Genomic DNA, 15,727 nt, shown 5'->3' on the forward strand with positions numbered 1-15,727 from the left:
AAATCAAGTATTGAAAGCACATAACTCCCATTGAACTTGCTCTAGACCGAGTCTGGTCAGCGATCTAAGCACTGGTTAGAGATCGATTCGAAATCGAGTCCAGACCGATTCCAGATCCTTGAATCGGGCTAACTCACTTTAAATCGGTCTGATACTAATTTGAACTGGTCCAAAATCGATCTGGAACCAATTTAAGCCAGAGTCGATTCGATTTAAACTCGATCTTAAATCGATTTCGAACCGGTTTAATACCTATGGGGAAGGCGGGCTAGTGCTAGATACTAGTAGTACAGAGCGCAGAAGCAGATCATCACCCTTCCTCAACGATCAAATCCTCGAGGCCAGAATTCGGGAATCTCAGAGACCATCTTTATCGAGAGCGCCGCGCCATTAAATGGATAGGGCTCATCGAAGAACACTATTAGTATCCTCCCGCAACCGGATATTAGTAGATTTAGATGAAGAATGAAATTGAAGCCTAACTGAGTCGAGCCCACTTCATAGTACTACCTAGCTTCACCATTTTCCCAAGGTAACTGAAGTATGATTTCTAGTACCTTGAGCATGATGAGCCGCATGTCAATTCAATATTTATTTATGTTTGTGTGGGAACGAATGTTGGGATGAGATTCTCAATAACACCGTTCTGAAGTATATCAGCAATGAGCCCGAAGGACCATTCGACACTATTATTTGTCGGGTCGAGGACCTCCAAGATGATTAGTACTAGGTAGCGCTAGTATTATACCAGTATACTGCGGTCCGGACGAGAGATAGTGAGCCTGCTAGGAGAGAACATTGAGTCCCTCCTTTGAATCTTCTTCAACGTCCAACAAATCCCTCTTAGTGTACTTTCCATGCCTAGCGCTAGAGGATTGATTGTAGAAACGATCTTAAGTAAATCTATAGATCTCTTGAAAAAGAAACGGCGGGGGTTCGATTCTTGTCGAGGATATTTTTTTCTTTCTTTCTCTTATCGATTAGGATTACTCTATCCCAGTATTCTCCCATTTAATTTATAACACTAGTACTTTTTATAAATTAGTATGTACTTTACTAAAGAAAGTACTTCGTAAATGGTGTCGTCGTTGCTTCGATCCTTTATTGATTTTCGATCCTTAATCTACAACTCTAAGATATCTAAGGGATTCCAAAAGTGCTAGTAATATTTGCCATGAAGTGATACTATTCGATACTACTTTCAAACCCCCCCCACCCTGGGGGGAAGGGCTTTTAGTATCCTGTCTTTCGACAGTATCCGAGATGTCTCTGAGAATTCTTTCCTACGTTAAATCGATCAAAATCTCGCGGTTTAGAGAAGTTTAGAGAAGTCTCGGATACTGTCAAAAGACAGGATAAGACCTCGTACATAGAACTATACTAGTATCATCTTACTACGTGCAAGGGGATCCTCTGAGAATGGCTTTATATTGCCTTTACTATTGGGATATATCTATAAACGCGGCATTAAAATCACCGAATAAGGTTTAGCCAATTCAGAGCAATTGCCCTGCTGAATTAGTGTGGTACGGCAACTTCCATGTCACGTGGTATGCATCGGCGTGTACATATTCCGTGGCCTTGGCAAATATCCCAGCACAAGCATTGCCCATCTTCCCCTCCTTTTTTCTTCCACAAACTTCTCTGCTTCCCACCGCCATGATTGGGGTTACCAGCCATTTTCTCCGCAAGCGAGGACGGCCATCCTCCCCGACTTTCCCAAGCTCTGCCAACCTCTTATTCGCCAACCTCGCATCATGCGTCTGCGCTAGAGCATCGGGTGCCTGAGACATCGACATTCTCTCGCTTCTTATTTGCTCATCCTCGTGGCTTGCAGGAACACAAGCTGAATCCGGGAGAACAAGCAGTCGAACACCTTCCTAGGACAAGATTCTGGCCAGACCTTTTCTCCCTCAACTTCCCACTCCCAATGAGGCAGCTCCAACATCAATGGACGGACATGCAACCTATCAGCTGTCAAATGATGCGCAACAGCTATAAAGCTTGGAACAAGCTCCTCCCCCCGTTGTGACCTCTTCTCCCTGATCTCCTCACTCTTGCTATTTTCAGTCTCACTACTCGTACTCTGAGCACTCGCTACCTCAAGATTCTACGATCCCACACTCGCTGCTTGACTGCGACTGCGTTTTCTAAACATAGACGAAACGCCTCGCCCAAGCTCAGACGCAATCATTGAATCATACTACCGCTGCTAGCTTCACAGATTCCTACCTCGGCCAAGATGCGCTTCCTTTCTCTCGCTGCTGTCGGGATCTCCTCCCTCCTCCATTTTGGGGTATCGCAAGACTTGTCCGGTCTTCCGACTTGCGCGGTACGTACATAGTATGAATTGCAAGTCTTCCACCAGCAGAGCTGACGTCAAAATAGGTCACCTGTGCCCTCAATGCCATTTCCAGCACAGGTTGTTCAGCCACCGATGCCGCCTGCGTCTGCCAGGCGAGCAGTTTCCTGACTGGGGTGTACTCATGCATTTCTACTGCTTGCAATGCTTCTGACATAGCTGGTAAGCTTGAGTGTTATCTGAATTAGAACTTCAGCTGATCTCGCATCCCTTTCAGCAACTCTGCAGTTCGCCGAGCAATACTGCGGTTCGGCTGGCGTGAGCATTACCCTTCCCTCGGCATCTGCCACCGCCGGTCCGACTTTCACTTCAGGCTCGACTGGTGCTACGGCATCCGCTTCCGCTACCGTGACTAGCTCGTATGTGCCGGCGAGCGGCGCTCCTGCTGCAACCTATACTGGCGGTGCGCAGATTTTGAAGCAGCAGTGGGCAGGTGTTGCTGGAGTTGTTGGACTGGGTGTTGCCGCCATGCTCTGAGGTGGCACGGCAAGAGAGAGCTCGGCCTGATAACCAAAAAGCCAGAAAGGAAAATTGAGGGAGATGGTCGGAGTGGATACTACGAGGAGGAGATATTGATGAGATTATGACGCGAAATGAAGAAAAAACCACTACGCAACAAAGTACTACTGGGAAAGTTAGTGCCGGTGATTGACCTTTGAGCAATCTGTCCTATATAATCCTAATTCCCATGATCCGTTTCAAGTTGTTTTGAAGCACTCGGCCAACTACATGGTAATCCTGCATTGACAGTGCTGTCGGTTAGGACGCCCAGTACTTAACGTGACGCATTGAGGGAATCGTTACCCCGACCCCTCGTCCAAATGGCGACAACTGGTCGCAAGAAATACAATCTTTCCGAACCGCCAGCGACTTTGCACGGTCCAGATGTTCAAGACAAGGCATGAATTTCAGACCCCGCGACGCTACAAGACCGCCTGAAGACAGCATATGCGCCTCATCACGTTTGTCATGCGGCCAACGTTGTACTACATGTACAGGGATGTCCTACAGGATGCACTATTGTGTGCAGCCTGGCTCAACAAAGACATGAAACGCTAAAAGTGAGCCCGTTCAATTAATTGTCAGAGGTCCAGGAGTATTCTTAGACACTAGACAGTTGATCGATATGTGATATGGAGCACGACCCGACCTCGAACATGTGTGTGCGTAAGTTGCTTTCCCCTTCCCACAGGCTCTTCCCACGAAAACTCCTCTAGCCTTCCTCAAGCCCGAGGAAATGGATTCTCTCTTGACAAAGTCGACGCCAGCAGTAAGCCGCAGTCTTTCAGCAGTCGCGGGGCCATGAAGAGTCAGGTGCTACTATTAGTCAATCCCATTGCCTCTTCGGGCTGAGACAAGCGCTTCTCGCAGATCAAAGGACAGGGATGCTCACAAGAAGAGCCGAGTTTCGCCGATGCCTTCAGTGCTCTGGATGGTGCGGAGACTGGGATCTTATAGGTGCCTGGGCGCTTTGCGAAGAGTTGGCCGTTTCGAGTCCACCGCGGCTCTTCAATGTGAAGGACCCCCTGCGCACCTTCGATGTGGCTGCATTGATACTAGATGAGACTGGTCAGCCTCGAGTGGGCAGTAACGAGAGGTGGTATATACCAGCGTTTACTGCGGCCTCGGAGTTCGACAGCGGCAAGACCACTGCATCGAACCCGGAGAGTAATGCACTGTCCTCATGATGTTGACCTCAGAGATCCTTATATACTCCTCGTTCATCAGGGCATGCTGGAAGATATCCTCACCGGGGGCATGCGAAAGCGAAGGGTATCCACCAAATCGTCACCCATAAAGATATAGAGGGCTAACAGATTCAGGCGAGCCACACTCATTCTCCAAGAGCCGCGCAAGGGATGAACACGTCCATACACGAGGCCTTCAATGTTTCCTGGAAGCTCAACCTTACGCGTAACCTGTGGCTTTGCAACTGTGACACTTATCTCAACCTATCAGCAAGAACGTGGCCAGGTTACACGAGCCCTGATCAGCTTCGACTTTGAACATACAGCAGCCTTTGCCGACGGCGATTCAAAGGCTCTCGCCGAAAATTTGGCCGCACATAAAGGCATCATCTCTGGCGCCGGGTTGAAGCATTATGCCGCAAACGTCCTCAATGTGCCAGAGGAGAATCATCGAGGCAGTCTTTGGACAGGCGAACATCTAGCTCTTGCGCGGTTCACCCGCTATATCGACATCAACCCCGTTCCTTCCCACTCGATATTCCAGTACATAGTCAGTCCCGAATCTACTGGCTTGTGCCAGACATCCACCTATCTTTGAGCTTCCTCACACTGGTTTGCTGTCACCCTCACCTCTGCCCATTCCGGCCTCAGCCATACAACCCCTCCAGCAGCCGCGTCTTATGCAAAGCACGATCTCCATCCCAGTGATGCCGACAGCTTTGTCCAGCCAAATCGCTCCACGGCAGCTTCCCGACTATTCATATTCGCAACAGTCACGAGTATGGACAAATCAAAGCTTGAGATATCCGATCTTCCGGATCTGCTGCAGAGGAGTCAATGGGCACTCTACTTGGACGATATCCCGCACCTCAGGGCCGAGAATAGTGGCACGGAGAAGTGGCTATTGTCAACGTCCGACCGGGCGGGTCTGTTGGCAGTATTGGACGATTCGATTCCAGACGTAAGGAGGGTATGGATGCTTGCGGGCGGATGGACATGACTTTGTTCGCGGTGGTCGTGAATACTATGAAGCAATACAATACACTAGCAGTAGTTTGGAATCGGCAACGACGACCTGCTTTCATTTCACCAGAGATGCGGATCTGAATCAATCACAAGTTGAACCTCTTTTCACCTCAAGTGCTCGCTTGTCAAGGCCACGGAGAAAGGAAAGAGAGAAGTAAAAGACGATGCACTCAATTCGCGGGCGCGCTTCGGCGCTCTCCGGTACCGCCAAAATCTTTCGACTTTGGCCCGATTGGATCTGCTTTCTTTTCCTCTTATCGCGTCGACGACAGCACGAGGCACGGCGCCCAGGGAGAAATGGGATATAAATGAATGCGAGAGGTCCGAATGGACTGTGATCCGATATTCAAGGGTTGGTACTTCGCTAGGACCACTACCGTTACCTCTCCCGAACTTTTGAATTCTTTGAGGAAGAAAATTTTGAAAAAGAACAAAATTTAAAAACCCCCCAAATGCCACGAGCCCAAGACCTCGCAGCCGCCCTCCTCTCGACCACTGAACATTCCATCATCCCCTTAACGGCGAAGCAAGTGTCGCAGGGCTCGAAGCTGTTTGGGGCTGCGGTGCTCGACCGCGCCAGCCTGTCGACCGTGATCGCCGAGACGAACAACGAACGCGATTCGCCGCTGCTGCACGGCGAGATCAACTGCATCCAGCAGTTCTTCCGCCTCCCAAAGGAGAAGCGGCCGGAGACAAAGGACTGCATCTTCTTCGCGACCCACGAGCCCTGCTCGCTGTGTCTGAGCGGCATCACGTGGTCCGGCTTCAACGAGTTCTACTACATGTTCACCTACGAGGACAGTAGGGACCTTTTTGCGATCCCGTGTAAGTTCGAATACTCCTCTACTAGTCGTACCCCCCTTGCCACCGAGCAGAACCTCGTCCTATAATGTGCTACCTCTCTACGGTCAGTGGCTGTACCGATAGTGACCCTTTGTGACTGACAACGTGAGTCGCTTCCTGCCCTCAGACGACATCGACATTCTGAAATCCGTCTACCAGGTCCCCTCGCCGGGCGACACCGAGGAGACCCTGGCGGCCAAGCCCCTATATAACCGCAAGAACAAGTTCTTCACGGCCCGGTCGCTGGCTGAGCTGATTGACTCGGTCGAGGATGAGGGGGCACGCGCGAAGCTGAAGAGTGAGCTGGATCGCGTGAAGAAGATGTACGACCAGCTCAGCGCGACGTATCAGGAGGGAAAGAAGAGCGGGGCGACGACGAGCAGCTTCTTTCAATAAAATGATGAAAGGGATTCGAGAGCTCGAGCTTCGAAATTATGACAATTTAGGATAATCTAAACGCGAACTTTTGAAACGATGTTATCGTTGAGATAGTACAGTAGCCCATCTATGCAGGATTATGAGCCTCAGTGAGCGTCTTTCCATCAACTACAGTGTTCGCCTTACCCAGTACACTAATATCGTATGTAGATGCCCCAGATCCTGGATGCGTTTCCTCTTCCACGCCCTCCGCTGATCGACTCCAGACTCAACCTTTGAGAAGGCCCCGGCAAGGTCGAGTTGTCCCATGCATCGTCATGTTGCATCATCACATGTTCTGGCCCCTTCCCGGCAGCACCAGTGGCAGGAGCGACAGCAGCAGTAGACAAGGGCGGAGGCTTCAGAGACCGTCAATCAGTAGCAGTATCACCGCCGCATGGACCATGCGTGACACATTCAATGTTGTGGCCGCCGGGGCTGATGGCGAACGCAGCGTAGTACGTCGGGTGATATTCTGTCCGGACGCCCGGTGCGCCGTTGTCGGTCCCGCCCGCCTTGAGAGCAGCGGCGTGGAAGGCGTCGACCTGTGCGCGGTCTACGGTGGTCACCACGGCTTCTGTCAGCTAAATGAATACTAAATTCCAACACGAAGGCAATGTGTAAATGGTGGCGGTAGTAACGAGATGTTCATACCCTTAGCCTGGAGTGCCACGTGGTTCATCAACACTTTGGCATCATTGGGAATGGGTTGACGGTCCTCGACGCCGGCGATCCACAGCCAGGGCGAGTCGTCGCCCATGCCGACGACACCAGGTGCGGGGCGGTAGAACTCCTTCAAGCCCATGTGTGAGAAGGCGGCGAGGAGGAAGGCGACCTCGTCGTCGACCTTGCTGAATGGGACCGAGTAGGACATGTGGTCGATAGGCATTTTGACGACTAGTTGCACAATACTAGTATAGTACTACTGCACACTGGTGTTGTGTAGAGGAGTCTCGTTCAAAGGTGAAGGTGAAGGTGAGGTGAAGGTGATGACTGGCTTCAAGTTCGAGTTTTCTGGGATTTGCTGATATCAAGCGAGTCCTTCCAGGAGAGAGAAAGGTGGGAAAGAATGACAACTAAATACCTTTTTTCGCTCCTAAAAAGATAGAATTTCCTCTCACGACTTTGCTTGTTCACTGCTCCTCCTGTGGCCCCCTCCATCCATTGAGTTCGTCCTTTCCCGCGCCCACCTTTCTTGAACCCAACTCACGTGCGGCCGTGTCGGTTTCGCGTGGCGTCTCGTCTTCCTAGCTTGGGTCTAGTCAGGTCCCAGGGCTTGCACGCGGCGCACGAGGCACCAGGCAGCAGTCGACTAGTCGGTTTGGCGATTGGGTAAGCCTGGCTTGCTGCCTGAGGGTGCCTAATTGATGCTGCGGGGTGCTCGGATGCTGATCGATGATAAATGAAATAGGAGGAGGGACACTCGGACGTAACTATTACTACTACTAACTTATTATAATAATAAATAGAAGTAACCACACGCGGAAGGACCGGGTCACGAATCTCTCTCTTGACACTCGTCTCCGATCGTCACATGACCCATGCTCAGGTTGTCAACATCCCCAGAACCTTACTAACCTTCAACGTTTAGACAATCCTTCGTACGGCAATCCGGTTCAGCGTTGTGGCCGCTCAGGATAGTCACTAGTAATTAGATCTGTCACCATATTACGCTCGGTAGAACTACTACTTCCAAGATTCCTGAATGGCCTAAAAAAGTTTAGCTCCACTACCCGATTAGGACGTTTCAGTGACGCGTTTCTAGACACCATTCGCTTACAATCTTGATCTGCTGATCCCTTAAATGGAAGGAGCGTTCGTTCTAAGTTCTTTCTACAATTACGACTGTATTTGTATACATTGGTAGATCTTACATAGATGTAGCGACCTTTCTACAGCCGTGATGCGTCCCTATCGTAGAGTGACCGTAACTTCCTATCTTTAGATAGTCTTAATTTAGAATCGGAAAATTCTTCCTTGGAGACATCGTGGAATGTCTCCCAGACCGCTTTAGTATACTAGTAGTATTAGAAACGCCCCGAAGCATTCTCACCTCCGCTAAATCGATATGAACTTTCTTAAGAAACATCTCGGAGACAGTATTAAATACTAATTCTTCAATGATGTATTGGAGACTATCCATGAACTCTCTACGTCTAGTACTGATACCAGTACTATATCGACTTAGAAAAGTATCGAACGTCGAATCGACTAGAGACAGACTGCCAAGGGCTATTTGAAATCGCCATTGATACCTGAAACCCTATCCAGAGATGCGATAGGAAAAGGACTTAACGTCTCAAGACCCTCGAACCGACGAAAGACCGTATAAAGACGTTACACATACGGCGTACACGCCTTGGAGGTGGGTAGAGCAGGACGCATTTCTACCACCCTTACCTCCACATAGTGGGCTGGCCTAGGCTGCCCAGCTCGAATTCAGCTTCAACCACCAGCAGCTACTCGGCGTGGAACTCGACAGACAGCGAGGCACTGACGTCGACAAGCTGCGGCTCGAAGTCGATACCCACGCCTACCCCGAACGTCGAAGCGCTGGTCGCCCTCCTCGCAGTCTGTCTAACGCGGCTGGTGGGCCAGGATTCCTCCGCGTCGTCAATCTTGATGCAGGTGACTTTCTCTCGACCGATGGTCTGTGCGTATGCCTGCGCCCGCGACATAGCATGTTCCAGCGCCTGCAACCGCGCTTGCTCGTCTAGCTCAGCTTTCTGTGCGTCCATGAGGTGCCAGCCGATACCTCTAAGCTCGACATACGGTATCTGCGACAGGCGGACGACCATCTCTCCCAGGCAAGCAAAATCGCGGAAATGGATGGCGATGTTGGAGCCGGCTGTGTAGAGTTTCTTCTCTAGCCGGTGGCCGCGGTTGTCATATTCGTCGGCCGCCGAGATGGAAAGCGATGCGATCGAGTAGAAGCTCACTGGCGCTGAGGGTGATATAACTCCATTCTCAAGCCTCGGGCAGAGTTGGTCCAGATCAGCTTGGATGCTTTTCACTGTCGAGACCACGTTGCTAGAGACTGCGTTCTTGTCCGGACCGTTGTCAGATGCGTGGATGTCAAGCACGGCGCGCTGTGCAGTTGTGCTGATAGTGGCGCGACCTTGAATATGGATCACAGTCGGAGCCATTTGCCGTGACGTCAACAGATCTCAAGAGTTCAACCAGATTTGAATTGGAGGGCAGAGAGAGTCGAAATGCGATGAGGTAACTTAGTAGTGGTAGGTAAGATGGGTGCAGAGTCAACCCCTTTTGTCAGGGGAGCTGAGCACTTTTATAGACATAAGTCCAGGGTCTGCTGCCTGACATTGTAGGTAGAAGCTGAAACAGGTCGTCCAATCCCATTGTACGGACAGACTTGGCTACTAACCCGGCTAACGACTCTAGGCATAGCTCGCTATCCCGCTCATAGTGAAGGTCGAGAGCCTGCCATGTACTCACGAGCGATGTTTCTTTTCGACATTAACCTTTCCTTGCTGATCCAATACGGCGCCGGTAACCCTGTCTGGCTCATGTGTTTTATATCCCCTCGGACAAGCGACGCGATCGCCGCAGAACATCCGAGTATTCGCGGCATTCCATGACCGGTGAAGCCTGCGTTTACGAAGATGCCGGGTTTTCCAGGGATCTCTCCAACCCAGGGCATGAGATCTGCAGAGTAGCCCATAATGCCCGTCCAAATGTCCGTGATTTTTGCTTGGGAGTCCTCCCAACCGTGGAACATCCGCTGCATGTACCCAGTGAAGTATTCCTCGGCGCCGGGTATCAATTGTGAATCATCAATGTTGTCACGCCAGTAGTCGTCGTTCAGCAGGACAACCTGTTTTGCGCCCCCGACGACGATGCTGCCATCCGTCCTGCTGATTAGATAATCGTACTCTTGGGGCCCGTACCTGATGCCGTAGGTGTTGTTCAGGTGAGGAGCCATCCTTCCCTGCCTCGGTACGGCAATCCTACACGCGACTCCTCTGGCCGGGGTGATTTTGTCGCGAAATTCTGGCATCAACATCGAGAGATATGCGTTCGTGGCCAGGACGACTTTGCCCGCCTTGATCTCGCCGCGAGGAGTGCTCAGGACCCACCGGCCATCGCTGCCGGGTGAGCTCGAGATCGCTGTAACCGGAGTATTTGCTTGCAGGTTCGCTCCCCACTCCAGACAGCGGCGCAGAAGATGAGAGACCAACTTATAAGGCCAGATGGATCCCGCTGTAAACGTGAAGGCTGCCAGCGCTCCCTTGACTCCGGAAACTTGTTCGGCTTTCTTGGGATCCTCGATGAAGTGGAGGTCATCGGGGAAACGGTATCCTCGGGCCTTCATGTCCTTATACGCTGCGACCGTGGGTTCGGCCACTCGACGGTCCACAAACACGTCGATGGCGCGTGTGAGCTCAAAATCACAGTCAATCTGCTCCTTCTCGACCATTCTCTTGACGTCCATGACCTGCTGCACTTCGAATTTTGTCAGCTCCTCAGCTACTTGCGGCCCGAACATCTTTTCGTAGATAGCCGCATTCAGATAGACATCGGGCTTAAGGTGCCCCCCATTGCGTCCCGTGGCCCCCGAGCACACGTCCCGGGCCTCAAGTATGACGACCGACGGTCGCGTGCCAGCATCCTCCTTCTCCAGGATGTGGTAGGCAGATGCAGCGCCGACGTAGCCTGAACCGATCACCACGACGTCTGCCTCTTGAGGGAGGTCCTCGGTCGTCCAGTGTTTCGACAGTTTGGAAGTGTACGAGAGCCAATATGGTGGCATAGGCTTAGAGTGAGGTAGCGGCATATTGACACAACTTCTGAACAAGATCTATGACTTCAGAGGATGGGGGTGTACCTGTCTAAGCTTCGTTCCTCACTTTTCTAGAGACCAAACAAATCCGTGGACGGCGGAAATGTCCGCTCTGAGGCCAGATGATACGGGCGATAACATATATTTTCTAGCATGGCGAAATTGACGCCTTTGCAACATCAGGAAATTGTGGAAGATGTGTTTCGAAGCAGGAATGTTGGTTGATGATGATGGCGAGGTGAAGTGAAGCTCGCGTGAACGAGCCCGCTCCAGAAATCAATAGGGATGAAGTGCGTCACGTGGAAACTCGTATCAGGCTGTGTCGCGACGAGGTCCGACCGTGCAAGATTCAGTCATTGCATATATACACATCACTGACTCAATCATTCCTCGCTCAAAATCTGGCACCAAGAGACATAAAGTCCAATGAAGATAGCCAGCCATTCCCAGACCCGTCCTTGGATACTTTGCCTGGTCCGTCCCTCGAACTTTTTTCCTTCAAGATAAGAATAGTCGGAAAAGGTATACCCTCTGTACATCCGGCTATCATGAATGCTGACTGCCCGTTTCCCCCTTGTCCTTCTTCCGATTTATCAGACTGGAACTCCGTCCGCGATTCTCGTGTCCCATCGTCATGGCCCTAAATCTAATGGTGGCGCTAAGTGGACTGTCAACCGAAGTTGCGCTTCCCTCGAGCTTCCCTATCCGGGCTGTCAGTGTGGTGTTTTCTCTCTGCAATTCTCCGATCTGGCGAGTGAGCATTTCCTGCTCCTTTTTCAGAAGCTCCAGCTCGGCTCTTGCTTCGTCCCTTTCTCTGGTCAAACGTGACTTTTCGTCCTTGTCAACCTGTTTGCGTTTCTTCTCCTCCAATTTCTTCGCCTCTCTCTTTCTTTTCTGCTCCAGTTTGGCCACCTCCTTCTGATATCTTTCTTCACGTTTCTTGAGTTCACGCTGGTGTTTCACCTCGGCCTTTTTCAAAGCATGCTGTTCTTTCTCGGTGTCTTTATTGGCCTGACTGGTTAGCTTTTCCCGCTGTTTTGCAAATTTGGCGTCCATTGCAGCCTTGCGTTCCGAGAGCTTGGCCATTTCTTTGTCATGTTGCTGGAGGAGTTGGCTTTCAGTCTGTTCTGACAGGGACTTGGAAGAAACCGAAGGTGATTCCTCGGACGTCAGATGTGAGTCGGCAGAGGCAAATGAAGTGGTTGAAATTGTAGAGGTGTCATCGTCGTCACCATCTGGATTATCCCCTTGCTGGATGTCCTCTTTGGTTATACCTTGGTCAACCTCGGCGTCATTGTGTCCAATTTGAGGTAGATGTTCGCGAACTGCCTGTGGAGTGTAGGAGTTAATGGTCTCCGTCACGGCATTTGTTATATGGGAAGGTGATGACGGCGAATCGAGCAGGGATTCGCTGTTATCGCCATTGTTTAATGGTGATGCATAAGTAGCGGAAGCCTTGGGTGTGCTGGGTGGTGACTGCCCAAGGAGCTGAAAACTCTCTTCGTGTTCCTTAATCCCAGCAAGGGTCCCGTTGGCTTCCCAGCTGGCAAAGCTCGCACGACGCTGGCTATTAGGCCGATGTTCAGTTCTGTCAACGTCATCCTCGTCGTCTTCTCTTTGACATGCCCAGTCCAGGAATTTCAAGGCGTCTGCACAGATGCTCGCAGGAGTGCCTCTCTCAACCATAAATCGCGGAACGCTGCCACCCGGATCACTTCGAGTAACCATGATCCATTCAACGGGGTTCTCTTCGGGGTCAAAGGGCTCGGCGGGATCCGGGGTCCTGATAGGACTTTTGGGTGCATCAACCGTAACGCTCCTCTTCCTGCTTCCTGGGGAAGGCTCTCTGAGTCCTGAGCCATGAGTATCGACGCTCAAGTGCCTATGGTCCCCCTGGTGGTGCTGGTCAGCATCCGTTGCCCGCCTCTCTGCGTTCTGTCTCAGAACGTCTTTCTCGAGCGACGGTGAAGGTGCTCTGTGGTGGCTTAAATGACCCAAATCCGTCGATGACATGGTGGATTTCAGCTTTCTGGGAACCTCGCGAATGAACTCTACCGATTCATACTGGCCACGGATGAAGCCATTCCTGGGCTGCGTCTCCGGGTGGTCACACGGTTTAGAGATGATCATGTAATGGCGTGGAGCCAGATCAGGCGCTTTATGAGACTCCCCATGGTGCTTAATTGCCTTGGATGAGGTAACCAGAAGAGTGACGAAATCACGTGGAGTAGTAGGACCTGGAAATTGAGCACTGAGACGATATACTTCGAGCTTCCCGCGGTTCGGCACTGTGATTTCTTCGACCCTCGTTTCCGCACCTATACCTCTGATATTCCCTTCCCCGGGTTTACCTTGGACAGCGAGCGAAGTTGGAAATTCCCGCTCAAAGCCGCGTTTGAAGCGACTGAAGCCCAGTCCCTCATGCACACTCCTTCGAGCAAACCACGAGCCTTTTCCATCCTTGCTAGGTAATTTGTAGACCGCTATACCCAGCGGGTTCTCTTTCGCCCCAAGCTTTATCGGCTTTCCCCACTCGTGTTGTAGGGTCGAATATTCTGGAGCTGGAGGAGGGCTCCGCGCAGACGAGATGAACATTTCGGAGGCATTGTCGGCGGCGATCGATCCCGTAGTATGCGAGCGATGGCGGTGTGAAGGGTCAGGATCGGGGATAGGTATGGACTCGACTATCGTCTGGACTTGGGAGAAGAGGTCGGATAAGAAGGGATCCAACTCTTCCTGCTTCTGCGGGACGTCGGAGAATTTGCATGGGGCAAGAGCCTTGAGGGAGTCGTGGAGGTTCACCATGGTAGAGCGGATCTCCCGGGGGGACTGTGCAATTGAAAGGCTCTGCCTGCTTGTGAGTGAAGAGCTGTATCGACACGGGAGTGTTCATGCGATGGACATTGCGGCATATGAGGGGCAACGAAATATGCTGTCACTGTGATTTATTTGAGAGCGGGATGTAAATGGAGCCAGTCCTTAACGGAAAGGACGGCGAGCTTGGTTACACCGCATCTGATCCGAGCTTTGGGAAGTCAATGCGTGTGGGAAGGGGTCCGGACAGCAGTTTGAAGTAGTAAATGGTCCCGGACACGCTGATATCAGAAGGTGTTTATGATGACTGAGCAGCGGGCCGTTGAATTCCCCCGGTTCATGGTAGTGCCGCGCGCCGTCGAGGGTAAATGTGACGATGACGGCTGGGCGCACTCTTGGAAGGATAGGGGAGACCCAGGGCGGTCGGTATGTGACTGGTTTTAGTGGGGGACCAGGCGATCGGGCTTCAATTAGGCTGGACCAGCCTTGATGCCCAGGAGGCTTGAAGGCCATCGTCATAGGCGCCTTTAGGCGAGTCCGGGGCGTGGCTCGTTAGCCTATGAGCCTAATCGTCTACCTGTGGCTAACTGCGGACTAACTAACCAGCACCATTCTCAGTGTGGCTGTCGGCTGCACTTCCCAGGTTCCTGTATGCTCGACACCCCTCCAGCCCGTCCACCCGCTCTCTATGGAGCACCAACCTAGGTACTCGTACGTAGACATCCATTCGGCCCCCAGTCACCCTGGTTCTTTAGAGCCTTACAGCCTGGTGGCTTCTTCCGATCTAGATACAGTCACAAGGGGGCCGTCAGACGGAGATCTATGTATTCCGGACTACAATTGTATCTATTTTCGACACTGCGGGGATTAACCTGCGAGAGACGTGAAATAGAGGAACAGACGAGGAATTAACGAACAGGCGGTGAATGCAGAGGTGAAAAGCTAGAGAAGATGTTCGCATTTGTTTTAGATTATCTTTATGTATTGAGGCCGACACCTCAAAAGATCCAGCATCCGATTCCTCTCCAGCCAGTGGAGCAAGCTTCCTCGACACCAGGCCGAGGATATAGGAGATGACCCTATAAACCACACTCCATCGTATCTGAGGAACCAAAGACAGTTCTCGTAGTCGCCCACTCGAGTCACGGACCCGAGTGGAAAGCCCGCACACGCCACAGACGTGCCATCGAACACGACCCCGATCAGGTCCTCGGAACCTCCAAACAGATATAGCGCAGTAAGGCAGCAGTCGTCACATGCCAGACGCGACGCCTCACCACCCTGCCGCTGTTCCCACTCCCTTCAGTGCCAACCCGTGCACCATCAGATGTAGGAGGAACAGGTGATAGAGTTGTGCAGCGCAGAGGACTCGCCTCGCACGCTGCAACACTTTGCATGTCACCACGGCATTGCCAAAAGAGATCCCAAACCTTGCAAACCTGCCGCGAGGCATTCCGATCTTGCGAAAATGCGGGACTGTATCCAACCCAGGGATATCTCTGTATTCCATCCAGCCAGACCTGCCGCTGATGTATAGTCCAAAACCCAAACTAATACTCAACATAGGAGATTAGCCAAACCAAAAAAAAAAGGAAAACAAATCACAACGCTTGCTGGAAGATCAACCCTGTCCCAATATTATCCCATGTCCCGTGTCCCGTATAGTCCGTGTCAAATGCAGAGTGGTATCCTTGTGTCGCTAAAATTCGATCAAATAACTCCTTGCTCAAATGCTCAAGATCTCTGCTCCTGCAAACCCGTGCCGCTTCCTGTCAG

General features: G+C 51.5%; 7 protein-coding genes across 7 annotated transcripts; 3 read left to right on the top strand and 4 right to left on the bottom strand.

Annotated features, from left to right (window-relative positions):
- Positions 1-2,242: 2,242 nt before the first annotated feature.
- Positions 2,243-2,839, top strand: Z519_02826 (uncharacterized protein; the record flags this gene model as incomplete). Its single annotated transcript, XM_016760581.1, has 3 exons — positions 2,243-2,332; positions 2,389-2,524; positions 2,580-2,839. The coding sequence occupies 3 exons, from the start codon at positions 2,243-2,245 to the stop codon at positions 2,837-2,839; spliced, it is 486 nt and encodes a 161-aa protein (XP_016622431.1).
- A 1,410-nt stretch (positions 2,840-4,249) lies between these two features.
- Z519_02827 (uncharacterized protein) lies at positions 4,250-4,648 on the top strand (the record flags this gene model as incomplete). Its single annotated transcript, XM_016760582.1, has 1 exon — positions 4,250-4,648. The coding sequence occupies one exon, from the start codon at positions 4,250-4,252 to the stop codon at positions 4,646-4,648; it is 399 nt and encodes a 132-aa protein (XP_016622432.1).
- An 880-nt stretch (positions 4,649-5,528) lies between these two features.
- Z519_02828 (uncharacterized protein) lies at positions 5,529-6,315 on the top strand (the record flags this gene model as incomplete). Its single annotated transcript, XM_016760583.1, has 2 exons — positions 5,529-5,901; positions 6,047-6,315. The coding sequence occupies 2 exons, from the start codon at positions 5,529-5,531 to the stop codon at positions 6,313-6,315; spliced, it is 642 nt and encodes a 213-aa protein (XP_016622433.1).
- A 392-nt stretch (positions 6,316-6,707) lies between these two features.
- On the bottom strand, positions 6,708-7,225 carry Z519_02829 (uncharacterized protein; the record flags this gene model as incomplete). The annotated part of the gene is made up of 2 exons (XM_016760584.1): positions 6,708-6,892; positions 6,991-7,225. The coding sequence occupies 2 exons, from the start codon at positions 7,223-7,225 to the stop codon at positions 6,708-6,710; spliced, it is 420 nt and encodes a 139-aa protein (XP_016622434.1).
- A 1,570-nt stretch (positions 7,226-8,795) lies between these two features.
- Z519_02830 (uncharacterized protein) lies at positions 8,796-9,482 on the bottom strand (the record flags this gene model as incomplete). The annotated part of the gene is made up of 1 exon (XM_016760585.1): positions 8,796-9,482. The coding sequence occupies one exon, from the start codon at positions 9,480-9,482 to the stop codon at positions 8,796-8,798; it is 687 nt and encodes a 228-aa protein (XP_016622435.1).
- A 275-nt stretch (positions 9,483-9,757) lies between these two features.
- Z519_02831 (uncharacterized protein) lies at positions 9,758-11,131 on the bottom strand (the record flags this gene model as incomplete). The annotated part of the gene is made up of 1 exon (XM_016760586.1): positions 9,758-11,131. The coding sequence occupies one exon, from the start codon at positions 11,129-11,131 to the stop codon at positions 9,758-9,760; it is 1,374 nt and encodes a 457-aa protein (XP_016622436.1).
- A 552-nt stretch (positions 11,132-11,683) lies between these two features.
- On the bottom strand, positions 11,684-13,942 carry Z519_02832 (uncharacterized protein; the record flags this gene model as incomplete). Its single annotated transcript, XM_016760587.1, has 1 exon — positions 11,684-13,942. The coding sequence occupies one exon, from the start codon at positions 13,940-13,942 to the stop codon at positions 11,684-11,686; it is 2,259 nt and encodes a 752-aa protein (XP_016622437.1).
- Between the last annotated feature and the right edge of the window lie 1,785 nt (positions 13,943-15,727).

This window comes from Cladophialophora bantiana, assembly GCF_000835475.1.
Source record: "Cladophialophora bantiana CBS 173.52 unplaced genomic scaffold supercont1.4, whole genome shotgun sequence".
NCBI classification, from domain to species: Eukaryota; Fungi; Ascomycota; class Eurotiomycetes; order Chaetothyriales; family Herpotrichiellaceae; genus Cladophialophora; species Cladophialophora bantiana.